Source organism: Phocoena sinus, chromosome 7 (assembly GCF_008692025.1).
Source record: "Phocoena sinus isolate mPhoSin1 chromosome 7, mPhoSin1.pri, whole genome shotgun sequence".
NCBI classification, from domain to species: domain Eukaryota; kingdom Metazoa; phylum Chordata; class Mammalia; order Artiodactyla; family Phocoenidae; genus Phocoena; species Phocoena sinus.
In genome coordinates, this window is record NC_045769.1 from 112,166,948 (window position 1) to 112,185,832 (window position 18,885).

An 18,885-nucleotide genomic window follows, 5' to 3' on the forward strand; every position below is an offset into this window, starting at 1 on the left:
AACCAAAGTTTTTCATAGCCATGGTGTCTGAATTTTGAGAGGCAGTTTAAAAAGGCTTTCTTTACTCCATGGTTTAAAAATAATTTTCCATGTTTTCTTCTTGTTCTTTATGATTCCATGGTTCTACATTTATATCTTTTTTCATTTGGATTTTATTCTGGTATGGTGTAAGGTATAGATTCAATTTTACATTTTTTCAGATGGCTATATTTCTGTCCCAATACCATTTATTAAACAGTCCATCTTTCTGCCCAGTGACTTGAGATGTTACATTTACCAGATACCATCTTCCTAAAATAATTTGTATTTCTGAATTTTCTGTTATATTTCATTGGTCTATTTATGCATCTGTGATACACCGTTGATTGAAGATTTTAAATATGTTTTCTTGTCTGATAGGTTTAGTAGCCCCCTCACTATTACTCCTTATTTTCAAAGGTTTCCTGGCACTTTTTTTTGTTTTTTGTTGTTGTTGTTTTGGTCACGCAGGACGGCTTGCAGGATCTTAGTTCCCCAACCAGGGATTGAACCCAGGCCCTTGGCAGTAAAAGCGCAAGGTCCTAACCACTGGGCCGCCAGGGATTTTCCCAGATATTCTTGCTTTCGATTTTTCTTGTTGATTTTTTCCTCATGTGTAAATTAGAATTACTTTATCTACTTAAAAATAATTATTGGTGTTTGATAGGAATTGTATTAAATTCATAAATTTAGAAGAATTATCCAAGAATATGATGTTTTTCTTCATGAATTTAAGTGTTCTTTTGTGCCATTTGGTGGTAATTTTAAATTTTATTCATATAGATCTTGCACAACTCTTACGAAAGTTTATTGCTAGGTATTATATTGTTATATTTATATATTGGTTTATTTTTCCTATAAGTAACCTTGTATAAAATGGATCTTTTCTTCTATTTTATCGTCTAATTAGTTATTTAGATACATGATAGCTATCTTTTTTTTTCTCACTTCAATTATCACTTGCTGCTGGATTCTCCTGTTTGTGTAGTTTTTTAGATGATACCACTTGCTTTGGATCTGTTGATTAGGTGAGAAATAAACCTCTATTGTGTGAAGACACTGAGATTTGGGGCTTGTTACTGCAGCATTTCCTAGCTATCCTGACAGATACAAGTGACTTAAAAAAAATAATGACGCTCAACAGACAATATATTAGGGTTAAATTCTCCAGGGGCAGTGCTATGGAAGCAGGAGTTTAAGGAGAAAAAGCAGGAATGGAATTTCACACTGTTACAGAACTTATTCATGTATTTTTTAAAATTAATTAATTAATTTTATTTATTTTTGGCTGCATTGGGTCTTCGTTGCTGCCGGCGGGCTTTCTCTAGTTGCGGCGAGAGGGAGCTACTCTTCGTTGCGGTGCACGGACTTCTCATTGCGGTGGCTTCTCCTGTGGCACAACATGGGCTCCAGGTGCTCGGGCTTCAGTAGTTTTGGCTTATGGGCTTAGCTTCTCCGCAGCATGTGGGATCTTCCCGGACCAGGGCTCGAACCCGTGTCCCTGCATTGGCAGGAGGATCCTTAACCACTGCGCCACCAGGGAAGCCCAGAGCTAATTCATGTATTTTTAAAATGGAAAATAGTGGGAATCGAATCACCATGGTGGGTATGTTTTAAAGAATAACATCCTGTTTTATTTAAAACCATCATCACTTACAGCGTGCCAAAAATCAAGTCCTTTGCAACTATTTTAACTTGCACTGAAATCTTAGAGATGCCAAGTAAAAAGTCTTTAGGAACCGTAGCAGATGTTCTCAGCTTGGTCAGGGCAAGGTAGACTGCCTGGACTCTTCCTGCTGAGTACAGGCCACAGGGTTCCTTCACCTTTCTCCAAGGCAGACCCATCGGCTCTCAGCTCACGCAGGGAACCTGTGGGTCCGAGTAACGTTGCAGAGACAGCAAGTTCAGGTCTGGGAAAGCGCAAAGCCAAAACTCCCTCTTTCTGAGCAAGTGCTCTGAAGCCAGACGTTGGGGTTTCAATCCCGGGTCGGCTTCCTAGGAGTTGTGTGCTCTCGAAGAACGTTGTCAACCTCTTCGTGCCTTAATTTCCCCATTTGTAAAACAACTTATTATTAGTATTAAGTGACTTAATGAATGCAGAGCATCGAAAACAGCGAACGCAAAGAGCGCCGGAGCGCGCTGGCGGCCAGCGTGGCGTCTCCGCGAGCCCGGGCGGTCCCAGCGCCGAGCCCCAGGATGCCCGGCCGGCAGCGGGGCCTTCCCGCTCCTCTGACCACCCCGCCGGAGGCCACCCGACCACCCCGGCCGGGGGCGCGGAGCCTGACAGTCTGGAGAGGCGCAGCCCCTTCGCCGCGGCAGCATTTACACGAGGGTGCCTGTAGTGCGGCGCTGTTTGAAAAAAAAAAAAAATACATTTTTTAAGAAGTTAATAAAACCCTATAATTATGTTCCACTGTGTTCTTTCCACACTGCACGAAGAGCGCAAAGATAGCGTGAGGAAAATATGAGCGTTTGTTCGAAAAAGTCAACAGATACTCCCCGGGCGCTGACGACCTCTCAGGCACTCAGCTCTCCAAGCGCCAAACTCCGAGAGCCCAAGGACTCGGCCCGGGGATCTCCGCGCCGCGAAGCTCCCTGCTGCCTCCGCATCCGGGAGCTTCTCGGACGCCAGCGGGAGCGCGCACGCCAGCTCCGACACCGGAAGGTGCCGTGAGGTCACGTGCCGGCGCCCCCGCCGCGGCGGGCTCTAGGCGGAAGTGAGGTTGGAGCTCGGCCGCTGCGCAGCGTTGGCGGGGAGCGCGGGCTGCGAAGAGGCGGACCGGACCGAGCGGGGCGAGCGGGAACGCGGGCCGGGGAGGCGGCGGCGGCAACCGGGGCCTCGCGGCTCAGCCCCGCATCGGAGCAGGCCTCCGCGGCGCGCGCCCCTCGCCGAGCCCGACCCCCGAGCCCGCCCCGGGCCGGCGAGCGCTGGTCATCGAGGCCCAGGCCGCCGCCGCGGCGCGGTGAGTGCGGGCGGGGCACTCGAGGGGCTCGGCAGCGGCTTGCGCTGCCGGAAGTGCGGCGCTTTGTGCGGCCGACTTGGGCGGCGCCAAGGTCGGGCCCGCGGCGGTGCTTTGTCCCGCGCTGGGCCGGGCGGGCTGGTGAGGCCCGAGGGAGGCGGAGCTGGGCGACCGGACGCTAGGGCAGGTGCGGCGTGGGCGGCGGGGACGCTGCCTGGGGGCCGGTGAGAGGAGCATTCGTTGCACAAGAATGTTCTCTGGGTCTTTTTAAGGTCCAGGTGATCAGATCAGGAAAATGAACAAGAAATGGGGAAGCAGTGGGGTGGTGTTTCTGTAACTTAGGTTTAAGGTTCTTAGGATTTTCATCATTTCCAGTGTGTAAACTATTCACTTTGTCTACTCACAGAGTAAACATTATTCAGTTTGCCCGGCAGAAGCTTAGCTTGAACGGGTTCAGTGTTTTCTTCAGAAAGGACGTGTCGTGGCCCATTCTGGGTTAACTTTGAGAGAGAGATGCGCCTTTATAACGTACCCCCAAACGGGGTCGTCGTCTTTTATAGTGTATATAAGCATGTGTCTAATGGGTTGTATGAGTTAATGCTTCATTAAAGTCATACATAAAAGTATTTTGTAGTGTTTTGCCAAGCAAAACAATTTTTTTAAATGAAAAGCTTTGTCTAGTTTCCTCTCCTTAAGTTCTCAAATCATCCTTGTGTAATATCAGATGATTTTTTCAAATAGTCTATGAAAAACTTGACAATAATAGTAGGGACACATTTTAGAACTTTGGTAAATAAACAAGTAGTGGGTTATTTTTGCTTTGACAGCCAAGAATTGAACAATTAAAGGCTAATTTTTCTAGTTGAAGGTACTGTGCTGCACACTGCGAAGTTTTTTTTTGTCTCTTAAGCTTTATAAATCGGGCTTGCTTTAGTACGAGTGTTCACATAGTTACTTTTATTTAGTCGCGCTTGTGACTAAATGCAGGCTTTAAGAGTTGGAGACTGTAGGCTTCCTCTAGGTTCTGTGCTGCAGTCACTGGACAGGCCGAGCAGGTAGCGTCCCCTCTTCCTGTCTCCAGCCCTTGGGAATAGTGGAAAGATTGGGCTGTGTGTAAGGCAAGTGCCTGCAACCCAGGAGGAAGGAGGAAGCACCATCTGCTGCTGTTGCTATTACTGCCTCTGCCCTCCTATCAGGCCCTGATATACTTGTTAGGATTTTTAGTTAGTATTCTGCTCTACAACTGCCTTTCAGCTCATTTCCATTTTAAGGTTAGACAGAATTGTGATGTCAGAATTATTTGAATTTTCAAACATGGGGAAAAGGTGTAGGGTAATGCCACAGAGGTAGAGGATTAGAAGTATTAAAAAAGAAAACAAGTGCAATTAAAGAATATTTTAAGTTTTTTTTAGGTTCTGTAGTTTACAGGCAAATTTTTGTCTACCAGACTTGTTTTATGTAAACAGCTTCTTTTCCTGGGTCAGTTCAGAGCAATTTTAAAGCAACAGTACACCAGTGTACTAGAGTTAATGGTTACTTTTCTTGTGTCTGTGTTCCACTTTATGTCTGTATCACTGAAGTCTCTCCAGTTGTTCTGTGCAGAAAAATGTGAATTTTGCAATAGATTGCAAACCTTGATAGTGAAGGTAGAGTTTGGGGGAGTTTAGAATTTTATCTTATTATATATTCTTGATGTTATCAGATGTTACCGAGAATTTCCAGTTTAGATTGTATTAAAGGGATTTATCTTGTATATTGCTGAGAGAGAATTTAAGCCCCTCGACATTAGTTTTCTTGATATGAAATACTAAGACAAGGCCTTTCAAGTTTTAGAATTACTATTTTGTGTGGGAACTTTGTTTAGGTCATGGTGTATTTTGAGACTAGAGAAAGTAGTACAGTGATGGGTCTTAAATGGGTCTTTCCCTCTGATTATTATTGGATTTTCAAATTGAGAAGTTTTTGCTGTCATCTTCTTTATTAAGGGTAAATCTGAGGCTTAACTTATTTTGCTGCAGATGTCAAACTACCCATAGGGATTCTGACATTTGAGTCATTACAAATGAGAAACTTAAAAAAAAAAAAAGTGATACTCTTAGGATCTAGCCTTGGCATCGTGATCTTCCGCCTACACCGAATCAGACTGGGAAATCGGTGGTTTTTGGGTGGCCAGTGGCACTAGAATCCCAGGCAGAGTGGTGATGGTGGGTTTTTCCCTTAATTTTTCATTATTTAAAAAGTATAAAAATACAGCGTACAGCCATATACCCAATATCTCAATCCCTTTTATGTAGAAATACTGTAAATTATGACTTCATGTCATTTTTATCCTTACATAGTTTAATACGTACTTCTAAAAATTGATGCATCTTTACATAACCAAAATACTGTTATCACATGTAACAAAATTAATGTTTGTTTAATGCCGTTTGATACCTAGCCCATATTCATTTGTATCCTCAAATCCTTAAAATAACTTTTTTACAGTTTTTTCCGTCTTAAAATAAGGATCCAAACAAAAGTGTTTTATGGCCTTTATCAAATCTGTCTTAATCTAGGACTATCCTTCTCTTCACCTTCCACCTTTTCCCAGACCATTGACTTAGTGAAGAAACTGGACCCCCTTGTCCTCTAGAATGCCCTCCTTTTGGCTTTGTCTGCTTGCTTCATGGTGTTCAGCATATTCCTCTAACTCCTGCCTTTTTCTGTAACCTGGGAGGTAGATGTATAGGCTGCATTGGATTCAGATTTTAGTGTTTTAGTCGCAATACACCTCAGATGATGCAGAGTAATTCCATCATATGAGGATGCAGATAATAAATAGTTTGACTGTTAGTGATATTAAGATTGATCAGTGGGTTCAGCATTCATATCCACGAATCAATAACAGATATGTTTCAACAATTCTGAATTAGATTTTAAATAAATGTCTCAACTTCATATTTATTGCTACGAAGAGTCCTGTATTTTCCATTGGACAGTTCTTTTATTAAAGAACATTCAGAAAATATTTATGAGCTATCTCTGGACCAAGCACTAGTGAGATGCAGAGGGACAGGGCTGAATAAGGTATTTTCCCTGCCCTTGAGGCTCACAGTCTTTGAGCAATCTCTCATCATATGAACAAGTAATTTAAAAAGCTGTATGACAGTTGTTCACAGAAGTTGTACAAACATTTTCTTTTGTTAATCCTGTTATATTTTTAACTCATAATTTTAAATTATGACTTCTTAATCACTTTAGGAAATAGTTATTATTAGCCTCTTGGGAAGTATAAGTGCTTTCAGGAAACGTAACTTCTGGTTAGTTTGGAACTTATGGTATTTAGAATTCAAATGCAATTTTATACATTTTTTAGTGGCAAATGTGGAGTAGGATTGTATTGCTGTTTTAGATGTAAGTCAGGTCATGAAAGGAGAGCCTTGTGGTATTCAGTGCTTCATTGGAGTTGTCTGCAGTTCCTGGCTGTTATGAATAATGCTGTTATAAACTTTCATGTACAGGTTTTTGTATGGATGTATGTTTTCACTTGTCTTGGGTATATACCTAGGAGTGGATTTGCCAGGTCAAATGGTAATTCCTGTGTTTAACTGCTACGCTACGCTGTTCTTCAGCTTCATGGCCTACCAGGTGACATCTGCTCAGCCCCACATTTAAGGGTCTCCACATGGTTTCAGTCTCACCTATGTCTCCATAATCATCTTTGCTGATTCCCTACATGTAGCCTAATCTCCAACAAGCCCAGTTGTAGTGTCCCTAAAGAGTGCATCTTGCATTTTCTAATTTCTGTGGCATTTCAAGATCCTGCCTGTTTAGAGCTTATTGGAAACAGTACCTCCGTAATCCAAGTTATTCCTGACCATTCCTTTCTTCCTCCTTGAATTTTTGCTTTCCCCACTCAACCCTCAGAACACTTTATTCCTTTATGGCACTTAACACCCTTTGGCCTGAATCACCATTATTTATGTCTTCTGTCTTACAGGCCTGTGTTGTCCATACAGTAGCCATCACCTACATGTGACTGTTCATGCTAGCCATATTTCAGGTGTTCAGTAGCCATTAGTGACTACTCTGTGTGGACAGATCAGACATACATTTCCATCTTCACAGAAAGTTCTGTTGGACAATACTTTTCTAGATTGTAAACTCAGAGCAGGGACTGCGACTTTTTCTCCCCTGTGGCCTTTGCGTAGTGCTTTACTTATCTTAAATTCAATTAAGAAAGTGAAATTAGATCCTGGCACAGAATAGAGAAATAGAGTTTTGGGAAGTATTCACTTCTCCAGAGATGAGAGTCGAACCAGAGAAGTAGATGAAATATGTGAAGACCTCCATATCCTTATGTTGTAGGTCCACCAAAAATGGGTTAAAAGTGCAGGAAAATGGGGATTGGCAGTTACCAATTTGTTTATTCTTTTTTTTTTTTTTTTTTTTTTTTTTGTGGTACGCGGGCCTCTCACTCTTGTGGCCTCTCCCGTTGTGGAGTACAGGCTCCGGATACGCAGGCTCAGCGGCCATGACTCACGGGCCCAGCCTCTCCGCGGCATGTGGGATCTTCCCGGACCGGGGCACGAACCCGCGTCCCCTGCATCGGCAGGCGGACTCTCAACCACTGCGCCACCAGGGAAGCCCACCGATTTGTTTATTCTTAAACTGTGGTGTAAGATACAATTGATTCTCATGCCTACTTCCTATGCCTTCCTATCCTTGTTTCTTTGTAGTCTGTTCTGTAGATCTGCATTGTCCAGGGTGGTAGCCTCTAGCCACACGTGACTATTTAGATTTAGATTGAAGTTAAATAAACTAAAAAATTGGATCCTGTTCTAACCACATTTTTCAGGTGCTCAGTGTTTACTTGTAGCTAACGGATGGTATATTGAACAGCACAGATAGAGAACATCTTCATCCTTGTAGAAAGTACTGTTGCACAGCACTGATCTAGACTTCTCTCTTAGCTGTGGTTCTGGATGTCATGGCTTCAAAAAGTATCTCTGTCTTTGGTTTGGAAGTTAAAGAAATAAGATAATTACTTAGGTAATGAGTATCAATATCAATCACTGATATCCCCAATTTATTTCGACTTTAGAACTTTTTACAAAGGCTAAGGACTTGACCAGGTATAGTTTCTACTGAACTGCTTGGTTGTAAATATTCTGAGTCAGGTGAGCTGAAAATATGAAGTGGTTTGTTTTTGCATTTTGCCTTTGTAATGGAATTTGATACCTAGAGTGTTTTGAGGTGCATGTGTTTTTTAGAAAGTCAGCAGGTAGTTGCACCTTTTTGTGTGTAAGACATTGTTATTGGGGCTGAAGTTACTGCAAATAGGGCTAAGTTCCAGTTCCCTATCTACATTCTAGCTGAGGATGTGGTGGGGAAGGCAGACACTAAAGCAAATACATGTACATTTTATGTTTTTCTTTTGTTTTTTTTGGCCATGCCACACAACTTGCAGGATCTCAGTTCCCCAAACAGGGATTGAACCCTGGCCACGGCAGTGAAAGTCCAGAATCCTAACCACTATGCACCAGGGAACTGCCTGTTTTTCTTTTTAAATAGACTTTTTTTAAAGAGCAGTTTTAGGTTCACAGCAAAACTGAGCAGAAAGTGCAGAGTTCCCATATACCTGCCCCCCCCCCCATTGCTGTTTTTATTTTTAAATTTAAGATCCCTGTTGTCCTTACTGCCACGTAAGTCAGGGAATACTGAATAGTCTTAATTTAGCTCACACTTTAAGAATACACTGGGTGATAAAAAATTCAGAGGATGGGATAAAACCATGGTTGTAGCTGTGCAAGTTCTTGAACTTTTCAGGCAATAAAGGTTGGGAATTGGGCTTCCCTGGTGGCTCAGTGGTTGAGAGTCTGCCTGCCAACACAGGGGACACGGGTTCGTGCCCCGCCCCGGTCCGGGAAGATCCCACATGCCGCGGAGCGGCTGGGCCCGTGAGCCATGGCCGCTGAGCCTGCACGTCCGGAGCCTGTGCTCCACAACGGAAGCGGCCACAACAGTGAGACGCCTGTGTACCGCAAAAAAAAAAAAAAAAAAAAAAAAAAAAAGGTTGGGAATTATAGAATGGGTTAATAGAGTTGCTGGGCTGTGCTAATCTGTCTTTTTTTAGGAAATAGACATATATTTAACCTAAGTTATTTCAGAAATAGACAAAAGTGCAAAGCGAACACTAAACCACCCCATCTAGAGGCAATCACTGTTGATATTTTAATTTCCTCCCAGACTTTTTTTCTGTTTGTGCTAGAGGTGCACATGCCCATATGTGTAGGTGCAAATTTGGGAGCATACTGCGTTACAGTATTGTACCGTTTTTTCCCCCAATTACCATGATATCAATCTGTATTTTTAAACACTTTAAAAAGCAGCTGCATGCTATTTCATGCTCTGGATAGATCTGGTTAAGACTGTTCTCTGTTATAAGGACATTTAGATTATTTATAGATATTTTTTCACAGTTTTAAGCAGGGACACCGAGAACACTTTTTTCCCTTAGCCTCTGATGGACCGAAGAGAGTTATAAAGGAAAGCCTGTAGTGTCCTGGTGAGCACCCATTAGGACTTTGGCGTTCCTTTTCTGTTCTCTGTTGGTTGGCAGCAGCATGAAATGCCTTGTTTTATTATATGCTAGAGAAAGGACTCTTGTTCTTTTGAGACTGATGATGGAGAAAAACCTGAGAACAAAAGTGCTTGGCTAAATCACTTTTTTTCCCTTTTTAGTTCTTGAAATCATGAATCCTGTTTATAGCCCGGGTTCTTCTGGGGTTCCCTATGCAAATGCCAAAGGAATTGGTTATCCAGGTAAGCAAGTAAAATTTTGTTTCCATTATTGAACTTTGAACACGTGGTGAATTTCTGTGTCACTAAGAATGCTTTCGATGGACAAACCCAGCTCAAGTGGCTTAGATAGGGAAGAAAATGTATTGGCTCACGGAACTGAAAAATCAGGAGCTTGGTCTGGCTTTGGTCAAAGGCTGATCTGGTGGCGTCAAGGGTGGGGATTGGCGTCTAGTTTCTCTGCTTCCTGTGCTCAGCTCCGCTTCCTCAGTGTCCTCTCCGTGTGGGTCCCATTCTGACCATTGTGGTTCTGTGGTGCTCAGCCCCTCCCTTGGCTGTGAGTCTCTTCACCTGGCTCTGGCTCTGGCTCTGGCTCTCATCTTGTTCCCTCCACGCCAGCACCCGGGGCCAGGAGGGCAGTCTACTGATGAATTTAGGCCTGAGTCGTGTTCCCACCTCACTGAAGTCTGCTCGTCCAACATGGGCTGTGATGGAGGGGGTGAAGCACAATTTGGGGGAATAGGAGTTGGTGGTCAAAAATAGCAAATTGTCGTCCTAATTGAAAGGAATAGTTATTTGTAGTATTACAATTGTGGGTTTAGATGATATGGTGGAACAGATACTCTTAAAACCCCGTTGCTAAAAACCCCTGGGAAGTTAAATAAAACATTTCAAAAACGTTTAACTGAACTTGCAAGAAAGTAAGAGATTTCTGCCGCTGAATATGAAAGCGACATAAAAACCAGAGCATTGGGCCATTGAGTTGATGCGCCTGTCCTAGGGGCATTTGTTATTTGTGGGTTTTAGCAACCTATTTGGGGACAGAAATTGAGGCCTTTGGCCCTTGTAAGGCTGGGAGTTGGAGTGGGACCCCTCATCAGTCTGATTGCTCCAGGGGGTGATACTCACATTGGAGAGGCAGACTAAACAATCCATGCACTGGCTCCATGGGGAAGTTCAGTTTCTGCTTGGGCTCTGGGAAGGGAGAACCCTTTTCTAAGAATTTGTAACTATTCAGGGATGTTTCAGGCTCTACTTTGAATTACTTGTCCGTCCCAGGAGGTCCATACATCGAGAAACTAACATAAAAAAAGTCTCTAGGCGGCACTATTCCTTGAGCACCTGACAATAGCAGGTGCAGAACTGCTGTGGAGGCAGATGTTCTCAACCCAGGTTGTGTGGGTTTCCCACAAAGTTCTGCCTGTTACCTACAAGTCAAAATTATTACAGAACACTGTGATGTTATTCGTCATGTCAGAGTCACCAGTCATGATAGACAGCAGGAACAAAACAGGTAAAAACCATATCACACAAGTATGTTTAGAATTACTGAAGATGCAAAAGAAAGAATCATATCGAAAAGAACCACCTGGAACTTAAATGGAAAAAAAAAGGCATTTGAACAAAATTCAAGTTAAGCTGCAGATAAAACACTGCTAAAGGGAGGACCAGAATGCAGTGTAAGGAAAGGGGGAAACAGACTGGTTAAGAAATAGAGGTGTTAGGATGAGAAGTTTTGAGGAGAATTAAAAGGTGCAGAAGGACCAAGTAGAGAGACTAGAAGAAAAGGAGTGCCAGAATTTTCCAGAATTGATAAAAGGTGATTTAGTGATAAGGCCTACTGTCTTTAACGAATTAACACTAGTTTAAACAGAAGGCTAAATAGCTGAAGAGAATCCTGTGTAAATCTGAAACCAGGGAATAGGCAAAACCTGATGGTATTAGCATTACCTATAATGAAACATTGGTTGCTTGTCATACCAGTTCTGTGCACTTTTTAAAATTTTATTTTATTTTTTAACATCTGTATGGGAGTATAATTGCTTTACAATGGTGTGTTAGTTTCTGCTTTATTACAAAGTGAATCACCTATACATATATATATACATATATCCCCATATCTCCTCCCTGTTGCGTCTCCCTCCCATGTGCACTCTTTTAGGGGTTTTTTGGTCTTAAAATTACATTTAAAAGAAAATTTCTGCAACTTTAAATCTGTTTAAAATGTTATCGTTTCTTCTTATTTTATCCATTTCTTTATACCTGTCTTAACTATTTTCTTGGTTTTAGTATTTTAGTCTCCTTGACTTTCATAAAACTCTCTAGATCAGCAAGGGTTTAGTGTAGGAACTAGTAACCACTCTAGGTATTTTGAATGGGAGTGGGAGTTAAATAATGTGCCTACAGAATTTTGAGGCTAGCATAACTTCAGTACCAAAAACTAACGAGACATTACAAGAAAAGAAAGTGCTTTTATACCATATTATACTTTTATACTAGTAAATGGAGAGACTTGTCCATAACTTTCTAAAATTTACATTTAATGGGAAAAAAGAAACACTTCCCAACAACTTCATCTTTTAATTGTAGTAATATGGTAACTGACATGTGGTCAGCCCTTCATATCCGTGGATTTTGGGTATTGTGACCTGGAACCAATACCCCTAGGATACTGAGGAATGACAATAATTGGGTTCATATGCACCATCTTACTGTTATTTTCTAATTGATATAGCACCTGGGTTTTTTTGTTTTGTTCACTTTCTTTTGGATTAACCAAGTATTTTTCATTAAATTTTTCCTTCTTTTAATTTTTGAAAAATTCTTTTGCTATTTAGTGATGACTCTAAAGATTATAGCACTTTTTGCTCCCCTCCCCTCCCCCCTCCCCATCCCCCTCCGCTCCCCCTCCTTCCTTCCTCCCTCCGCTCCCCCTCCTTCCCTCCTCCCTCCACTCCTCCCTCCCCTTCTCCCTCCCCTCCTCCCCCACTTCTCCCTTCCCTCCTCCCTCCCCTTCTCCCTCCCCTCCTCCCCCACTTCTCCCTTCCCTCCTCCCTCCCCTCCTCCCCTCCCCTCCTCCCCTCCCCTCCTCCCCTCCCCTCCTTCCTCCTCCCTCCCCTCCTCCCTCCCCTCCTCCCTCCTCCTCCCCTCCTCCCTCCTCCTCCCCTCCTCCCTCCCCTCCTCCTCCCCCTCCTCCCTCCTCCTCCCCTCCTCCCTCCTCCTCCCCTCCTCCCTCCTCCTCCCCTTCTCCCTCCCCTCCTCCTCCCCCTCCTCCTTCCCCTCCTCCCCTGCCCCTCCTCCCTCCCCTCCTTCCTCCCCTCGTCCCTCCCCTCCTTCCTCCCCTCGTCCCTCCCCTCCTCCCTCCCCTCGTCCCTCCCCTCCTCCCTCCCCTCCCTCCCCTCCTCCCTCCCCTCCCTCCCCTCCTCCCTCCCCTCCCTCCTCCCTCTCCTCCCTCCCCTCCCTCCCCTCCTCCCTCCCCTCCCTCCTCCCTCCCCTCCCTCCCCTCCCTCCTCTCCTTGCCCCTCCTCCCTCCCCTTCCCCTCCTCCTCCCCCTCCCCTCCTCCTCCCCCTCCCCTCCTCCTCCCCCTCCCCTCCTCCTCCCCCTCCCCTCCTCCCCTCCCCTCCTCCCTCCCCTTCTCCCCTCCCCCCTCCCTCCCCTCCTCCCCTCCCCCCTCCCTCCCCTCCTCCCCTCCCCCCTCCCTCCCCTCCTCCCCTCCCCCTCCTCCCTCCCCTCCTCCCCTCCCCCTCCTCCCTCCCCTCCCCCATCTCCCCTCATCCCCTCCCCATCTCCCTCGTCTCCCCCTCCTCCCCTCCCCTCCTCTCCCCTTTTACTGCATGTCTGCTAGCAGTGAATTTTGTTTTAGTTTGTGAAATGTTTTTATTTTGCTTTCATTTTTGGAGCATATTTTTGATGAGTCTGTTGGTTTTCTGTGGCTGCTATAACAAATTGCTACAAAGTTTGTGGCTTAAAAACCACAGAAACTTATTCTTTCACAGTTGTGGGAGCCAGAAGTCCAAAATTCAGGTGTTGGCAGGGCCTCATACCCTCTGGAGGCTCGAGGTAAGGATCATTTCTTGCCTCTGGAAGTTTCTGGAAGCTTTCAGCATTCCGTGACATGAATAGCCTTGTGGCAGCATCACTCCGGCTTCTACTTCCATGGTTACATCATCTCCTTCTCGTCTGTGTTTCATATGCAGACACTTGGCGTTGGGTTTAGGCCTCCACTACCCGTAATCCATGATGATCTTATCTGAAGGTCCTTAACTTATGTCTACAAAGACTCTTTTTCCAAATAAGGTAACATTTATAGGTTCCAGGGATTTGATGATGTATCTTCGGGGGGGGGCGGGGTTTGCCTACCATACTGAGTATACAGTTTTAGGTTGGCTGTTATTTTCTCTCAGCACTTTAAAGGCAGTTGTATTGTCTTCCCGTTTCTGTCAGAATTATTTTTGTTTCTTTGGAGTTAGTATATCCCTTCGCTCCCCCCTGCTCCCCGACCTCGCTGCTTTTAAAATATCTTTGTTTTTACTGTGAAATGGCTAGATGTGATTTTCTTTGTTAGTGCTTAGTGCTCACAGAGCTGCTTGACTTTGGCTTGATTGTTCAGAGGGCGGTAGAAGGAAGAAATGGGGAGGAAAAAATATCTCCTCTGAAGTGAAGGTAGTTTTTCCAGAAGAGTGGGCTTTAGTCTCACTTTAAGGAGAACACTTTTAAATAGCTTGGAGACCTCAAAACTGCTGTTTAGGGAACTGAAAGCCAAATGAGCCAAGAACAACATTTAAAGGAAAACCGTGGCACAGCAGCCGGAGGGTGAGGAGTTGCCTCCGCAGGGTTCTGAGCACAGGGGTGAAGAAGCAGGGCTCCTCCCAGAGACACGGAAAGCCTCGGGCATCCGGCTCAGCGGCAGGGGGCAGGGGCTTGGGGGGGGTGTTTCTCTCTCAGGGTCTCCCGGGGCACTCACCCCTCCCGGCCCCACCCCACTACTGCCTTCACCCTTCCTCCCTCCACTTGCGAAACCCAGGGGTAGCTTGAGCCCCCAGCGACCCTCTCAGCAGCCCAGATTCTCCCCCAGAGCCTGGCAAGTTCTAGGACTGGAAGCCAGGCTAACAAGGCCGGCGCCAGAGGTGCAGTCGGGCCTGGAAAGAGTGTGTGGCGGGGACTGGAGCCTTAAAGCCCACCCACATCCTTCAAGAGGAGGGAGGAACGCATCTTTCTAACAGTACTTCTCAGGGGTCAGCGTGCTCCCCACCCCATGGTGATCCATGCTCGCTTGACACAGACCACCTCCTAACTGTCCCCCTCAATTCCGCCCTAAGGGGTCCTCTGACAGGGGTCTGTGACAGTGTGGGTCCCGACCTCTTTAGTCAGCTGAGGCCAGCACTTCAGGGGTCCCTCCAGTCCCCTCCCTGTTGTTGTGGTGTCCCGTCCTCCCCCCCCCCCCATACTTTATCTAATAGAGGAAGGAGCGCAGTCAAGGGACCTGCGAGCCTGTGGGTTAGTTTTAAGCCCGAGAGCCCGAGATGCAATTAAATATTATTGGAACCTACTGTAAGGTGGGGGAGGGGAGGCTAGGAGGCTGCATCCCACCGCAGTGGGTCCAGCTCTGGGACCCTGCACCCCCACATCCCCTCCCTCGCTTCCCCGACTTCAGCAGCAGGAGCTCCGCAACCCCACCCAGTCCTTTGCAGCTCCCCCTCCTGGATTCCCTGCCGGATGCACAGGTTGGCCCCTCCCCACCCACTGGCGGAGCACTGGAGGGCAGGGGTTAGACGAGGGACCAAAGGGACCAAAGCTCCCCCGCACGGCTCTTCTAAACGGCAGGGGCGTCTTGGAGCAAACCTGAGCTCTAGTTTTCTAAGTCATAAGAAATACACAATTTAAAGACCTTGTTGGCTGACTGCAGTCTGTGGATCACCCATGGTCTGTATTTTCAGTTTATCTTTTTCTGTTTCACCCATAAGGTCCTGTGTCTTGCCATTCCTAGTGTTTTTTTCATGGAATGTAATAAACAAGTGTATTAAAAATGATAGGTAATCAGGTTGATATCTTCCTTTGTTAACCACACAGCACATTGCTTGATCTTTTTTTCCCCCCAGCTTTACTGAGGTATGATTGATAAATAAAAACCGTATATATTTAGGTTGTACAACATGGGTTTTTTTTAAGGTGTATGTGATGATTTAATGTATGTACATGTAGTGAAATGATTACCACGATTAAGTATCTCCACATATCATCACATTGGGGATTAGGGTTTCGACATGTAAATTTTGGAGGGGACACAGACATATCATGCTCCCAGGCCAACTATGTCCATGTATTCTAATTTCGCCTTTGTTGCACGAGGGTGTCGGACCCTGAGATGGAGTTAGGAGTTCAGACGTTGTAGGGGTGGGTAACGCTTGAAAGGATCTGGTGGGGTGGAAGCAGTACTGGGTGTGGGAGCCTGATCCGGGCGTGCAGTGTCAGCGGGCTCATTGGGGAGCCCTGGGGCGGCACTGGCAGTTAGAGGAGGCCTCGGCAGGCAGAAGTGGCCCTGCAAAGCCCTGCTGCTGAAGGCTCTCCTCCCACATCCTCCTCCCCCCAGCCGAATGGCAGGTTGTTTTCTGGAATCGAGATGCAGGTGGTGGTGGTCACTTGGCTTTGTCAGCTTCTTGATTGTTCCCTGTCGGTTCACAAAGGTTTGCCTTGTTCTTATTTGTATTTTTTTTTTTTTTTTTTTTTTTTTTTATGCGTTACGCGGGCCTCTCACTGTTGTGGCCTCTCCCGTTGCGGAGGACAGGCTCCGGACGCGCAGGCTCAGCGGCCATGGCTCACGGGCCCAGCCGCTCCGCGGCATGTGGGATCCTCCCAGACCGGGGCACGAACCCGTGTCCCCTGCATCGGCAGGCGGACTCTCAACCACTGCGCCACCAGGGAAGCCCCTTATTTGTATTTTATAATACATAGTACTGCTGCGTAACCCTTCATCTTGTGGGGGTTTCCATAGTTTTATTCAACCAGGTCTTTGCATGGGTATGTTGTTTGAAGTCTTTTGCTATTCCAGTAATACTGCAGTTGATAGTGTTTGTGAAAATTATCTTCAGGGTGGATTCCTTGAGGTGGGATTGCCAGTGGAGAGAGTAAATGCAGATGTGATTTTTTTTTCCTGTTATTCTTTTTAAAAATTTTTATTTTATATCGGAGTATAGTTGATTAACAATGTTGTGTTTCAGGTGTACAGCAAAGTGATTCACTTATACATATACATGTATCTTTTCTTTCTCAAATTCTTTTCCCATTTAGGTTATTGCAGAATATTGAGCAGAGTTCCCTGTGCTATATAGTAGGTCCTTGTTGCTTATCTATTTTAAATATAGCAGCGTGTACATGTCAATCACAAACTCCCAATCTATCCCTTCCCCCTACCCTTCCCCCCCGGCAACCCTAAGTTCTTTCTCTAAGTCTGTGAGTCTGTTTCTGTTTTGTAAATAAGTTCATTTGTATATATATTTTTTTAGATTCCACGTATAAGCGATACCACATGATACTTGTCTTTCTTTGTCTGATTTACTTCACTTAGTATGATAATCTCCGGGTACATCCATGCTGCTGTAAATGGCATTATGGTCATTCTTTTTAATGGCTGAGTAATACTCCGTTGTAGGTATACCACATCTTCTAACGCAGATGTAATTTTAAAGGTACTGCCGATTTCCCTTCTTGCGTAGGATTTTTACTGCTTTGCACTCCTACCAGAAGGGTGTGAGACTGTTGTTTACCCCACAACCTGGCCAAGAAAGCGTGTCCTCAGCTTTTGGATTTGTGCCAGCCTGAAGTTAGAAATGGTAGTTGGCAGTTCTCTCTGTCCATGTCTTCCGTTTTCTTTTGGGTTTTTGTTTTTTTAACTTTAAAAGTTATTTATATATTAAGTGTATTTTCCCTTTGTCTAAATAATTGGCAAGTATATTTCTTGTAAAAAGCTAAGTCTTTTTTACACAGCTAGTGGTATTTAAGTTTTTGTTTTTATGAAGTGATTGGGATTTGGGATCACTTCCAACCTCTTGCAAGAGGGGGAGTCTGGGCAGTGTAGTTTTTAGCTTGCCAGCCTCTGCCTGCCAGAAAGGAGGTAGAGTCGATGTTGGAGGAGACAGTCCATGGTACTCGCCAAGGGGCATTTTCAGGAGGACAGTACTGTGACTGGGAAGATGGACAGGAGTGGGAGGGAACAGTGGTTCTCAACCATGTTGATTTGGAACCCTGCAGGTTAGAATTTTCTGGAGGGATTACAGCTTCTCGCAACCATTTGTGTAGGTAGTAAAGACTAGCAAACCTGGGTCATCTTGGCTCTGTGCCCTGAATGTAGAGAAGGCTCTTTAAGGCCCCATTGTCGCGTGGTGAGTGGATCGAGCTGAGAGATGTGAGGGACCTGCAGCGAATAACTGAGGCCCCTCTCCTGTTTTTTTTTTTTTTTTTTTTTTGCTGTACGCGGGCCTCTCACTGTTGTGGTCTCTCCCGTTGCGGAGCAACAGGCTCCGGATGCGCAGGCTCAGCGGCCATGACTCACGGGCCCAGCCGCTCCGCGGCATGTGGGATCTTCCCAGACTGGGGCACAGAACCCGTGTTCCCCTCATCGGCAGGTGGACTCTCAACCACTGCGCCACCAGGGAAGTCCGCCCCTCTGGCTTTGGCTGAAACACTAACGTCTTTCTTGATGGTTCTGTTGTGTTCACGTGATCAATTAGTGGTTGTAGTTTAGTCTTATTAAGGATTCCTCATTTGTGTTAATAAAGGTCAGGTTGCTTGCAAACGGAATGTGTGATTAGATTTTTCCCAGTTCCATTTGTGTATGGTGCTGGTTAGAGCCCGTTTAGCATGTGAAGCTTGCAACACTCTTATTACTCTTGCTAAGTAATAAATTAGGCGATTAGAATCGAAAATAAAACTGCCAGAAGAATTGAGAGTTTTCTGACTTCAGCTGAGGATATATATATTTTTTACTTCATTCTAATTCAGTTTCTGTCAAATAAATTTTTTTAATTTAGAAAGTTGTAAGCATTTATACTCTTAGGTTTAAAAGACTCGTCTATGGTTGTGACCCATCACAGCTCTGAGGAGAGACAAGTAGAGACCACCTGCTCAGCACCCATAGCGCTGTTGGGCTCCTGAAGTCAGTCTGGGGGTTGCGGTGAAGAAGCTGAGGACAGCTGGGTCTGTGGGAGCCCTGGTTTTAAAATCACATTGTTCTTTGTTTTTCTCCAGCTGGTTTCCCCATGGGCTATGCAGCAGCAGCTCCTGCCTATTCCCCCAACATGTACCCTGGAGCGAATCCTACCTTCCAAACAGGTATGCAGGCCGTAT

General features: G+C 45.2%; 1 protein-coding gene across 1 annotated transcript in view; it reads left to right on the forward strand.

Moving 5' to 3' along the window:
* The first annotated feature begins 2,748 nt into the window (after positions 1-2,748).
* The window catches only part of FAM168B (family with sequence similarity 168 member B), a 37,853-nt gene continuing 21,716 nt past the window's right edge, over positions 2,749-18,885 (forward strand). The window contains exons 1-3 of the mRNA XM_032637414.1: positions 2,749-2,981; positions 9,705-9,785; positions 18,787-18,870. Of these exons, the coding sequence (XP_032493305.1) occupies positions 9,716-9,785; positions 18,787-18,870 (154 nt within the window). The 5' untranslated portion in view covers positions 2,749-2,981; positions 9,705-9,715. The remainder of the gene's footprint in view (positions 2,982-9,704; positions 9,786-18,786; positions 18,871-18,885) is intronic.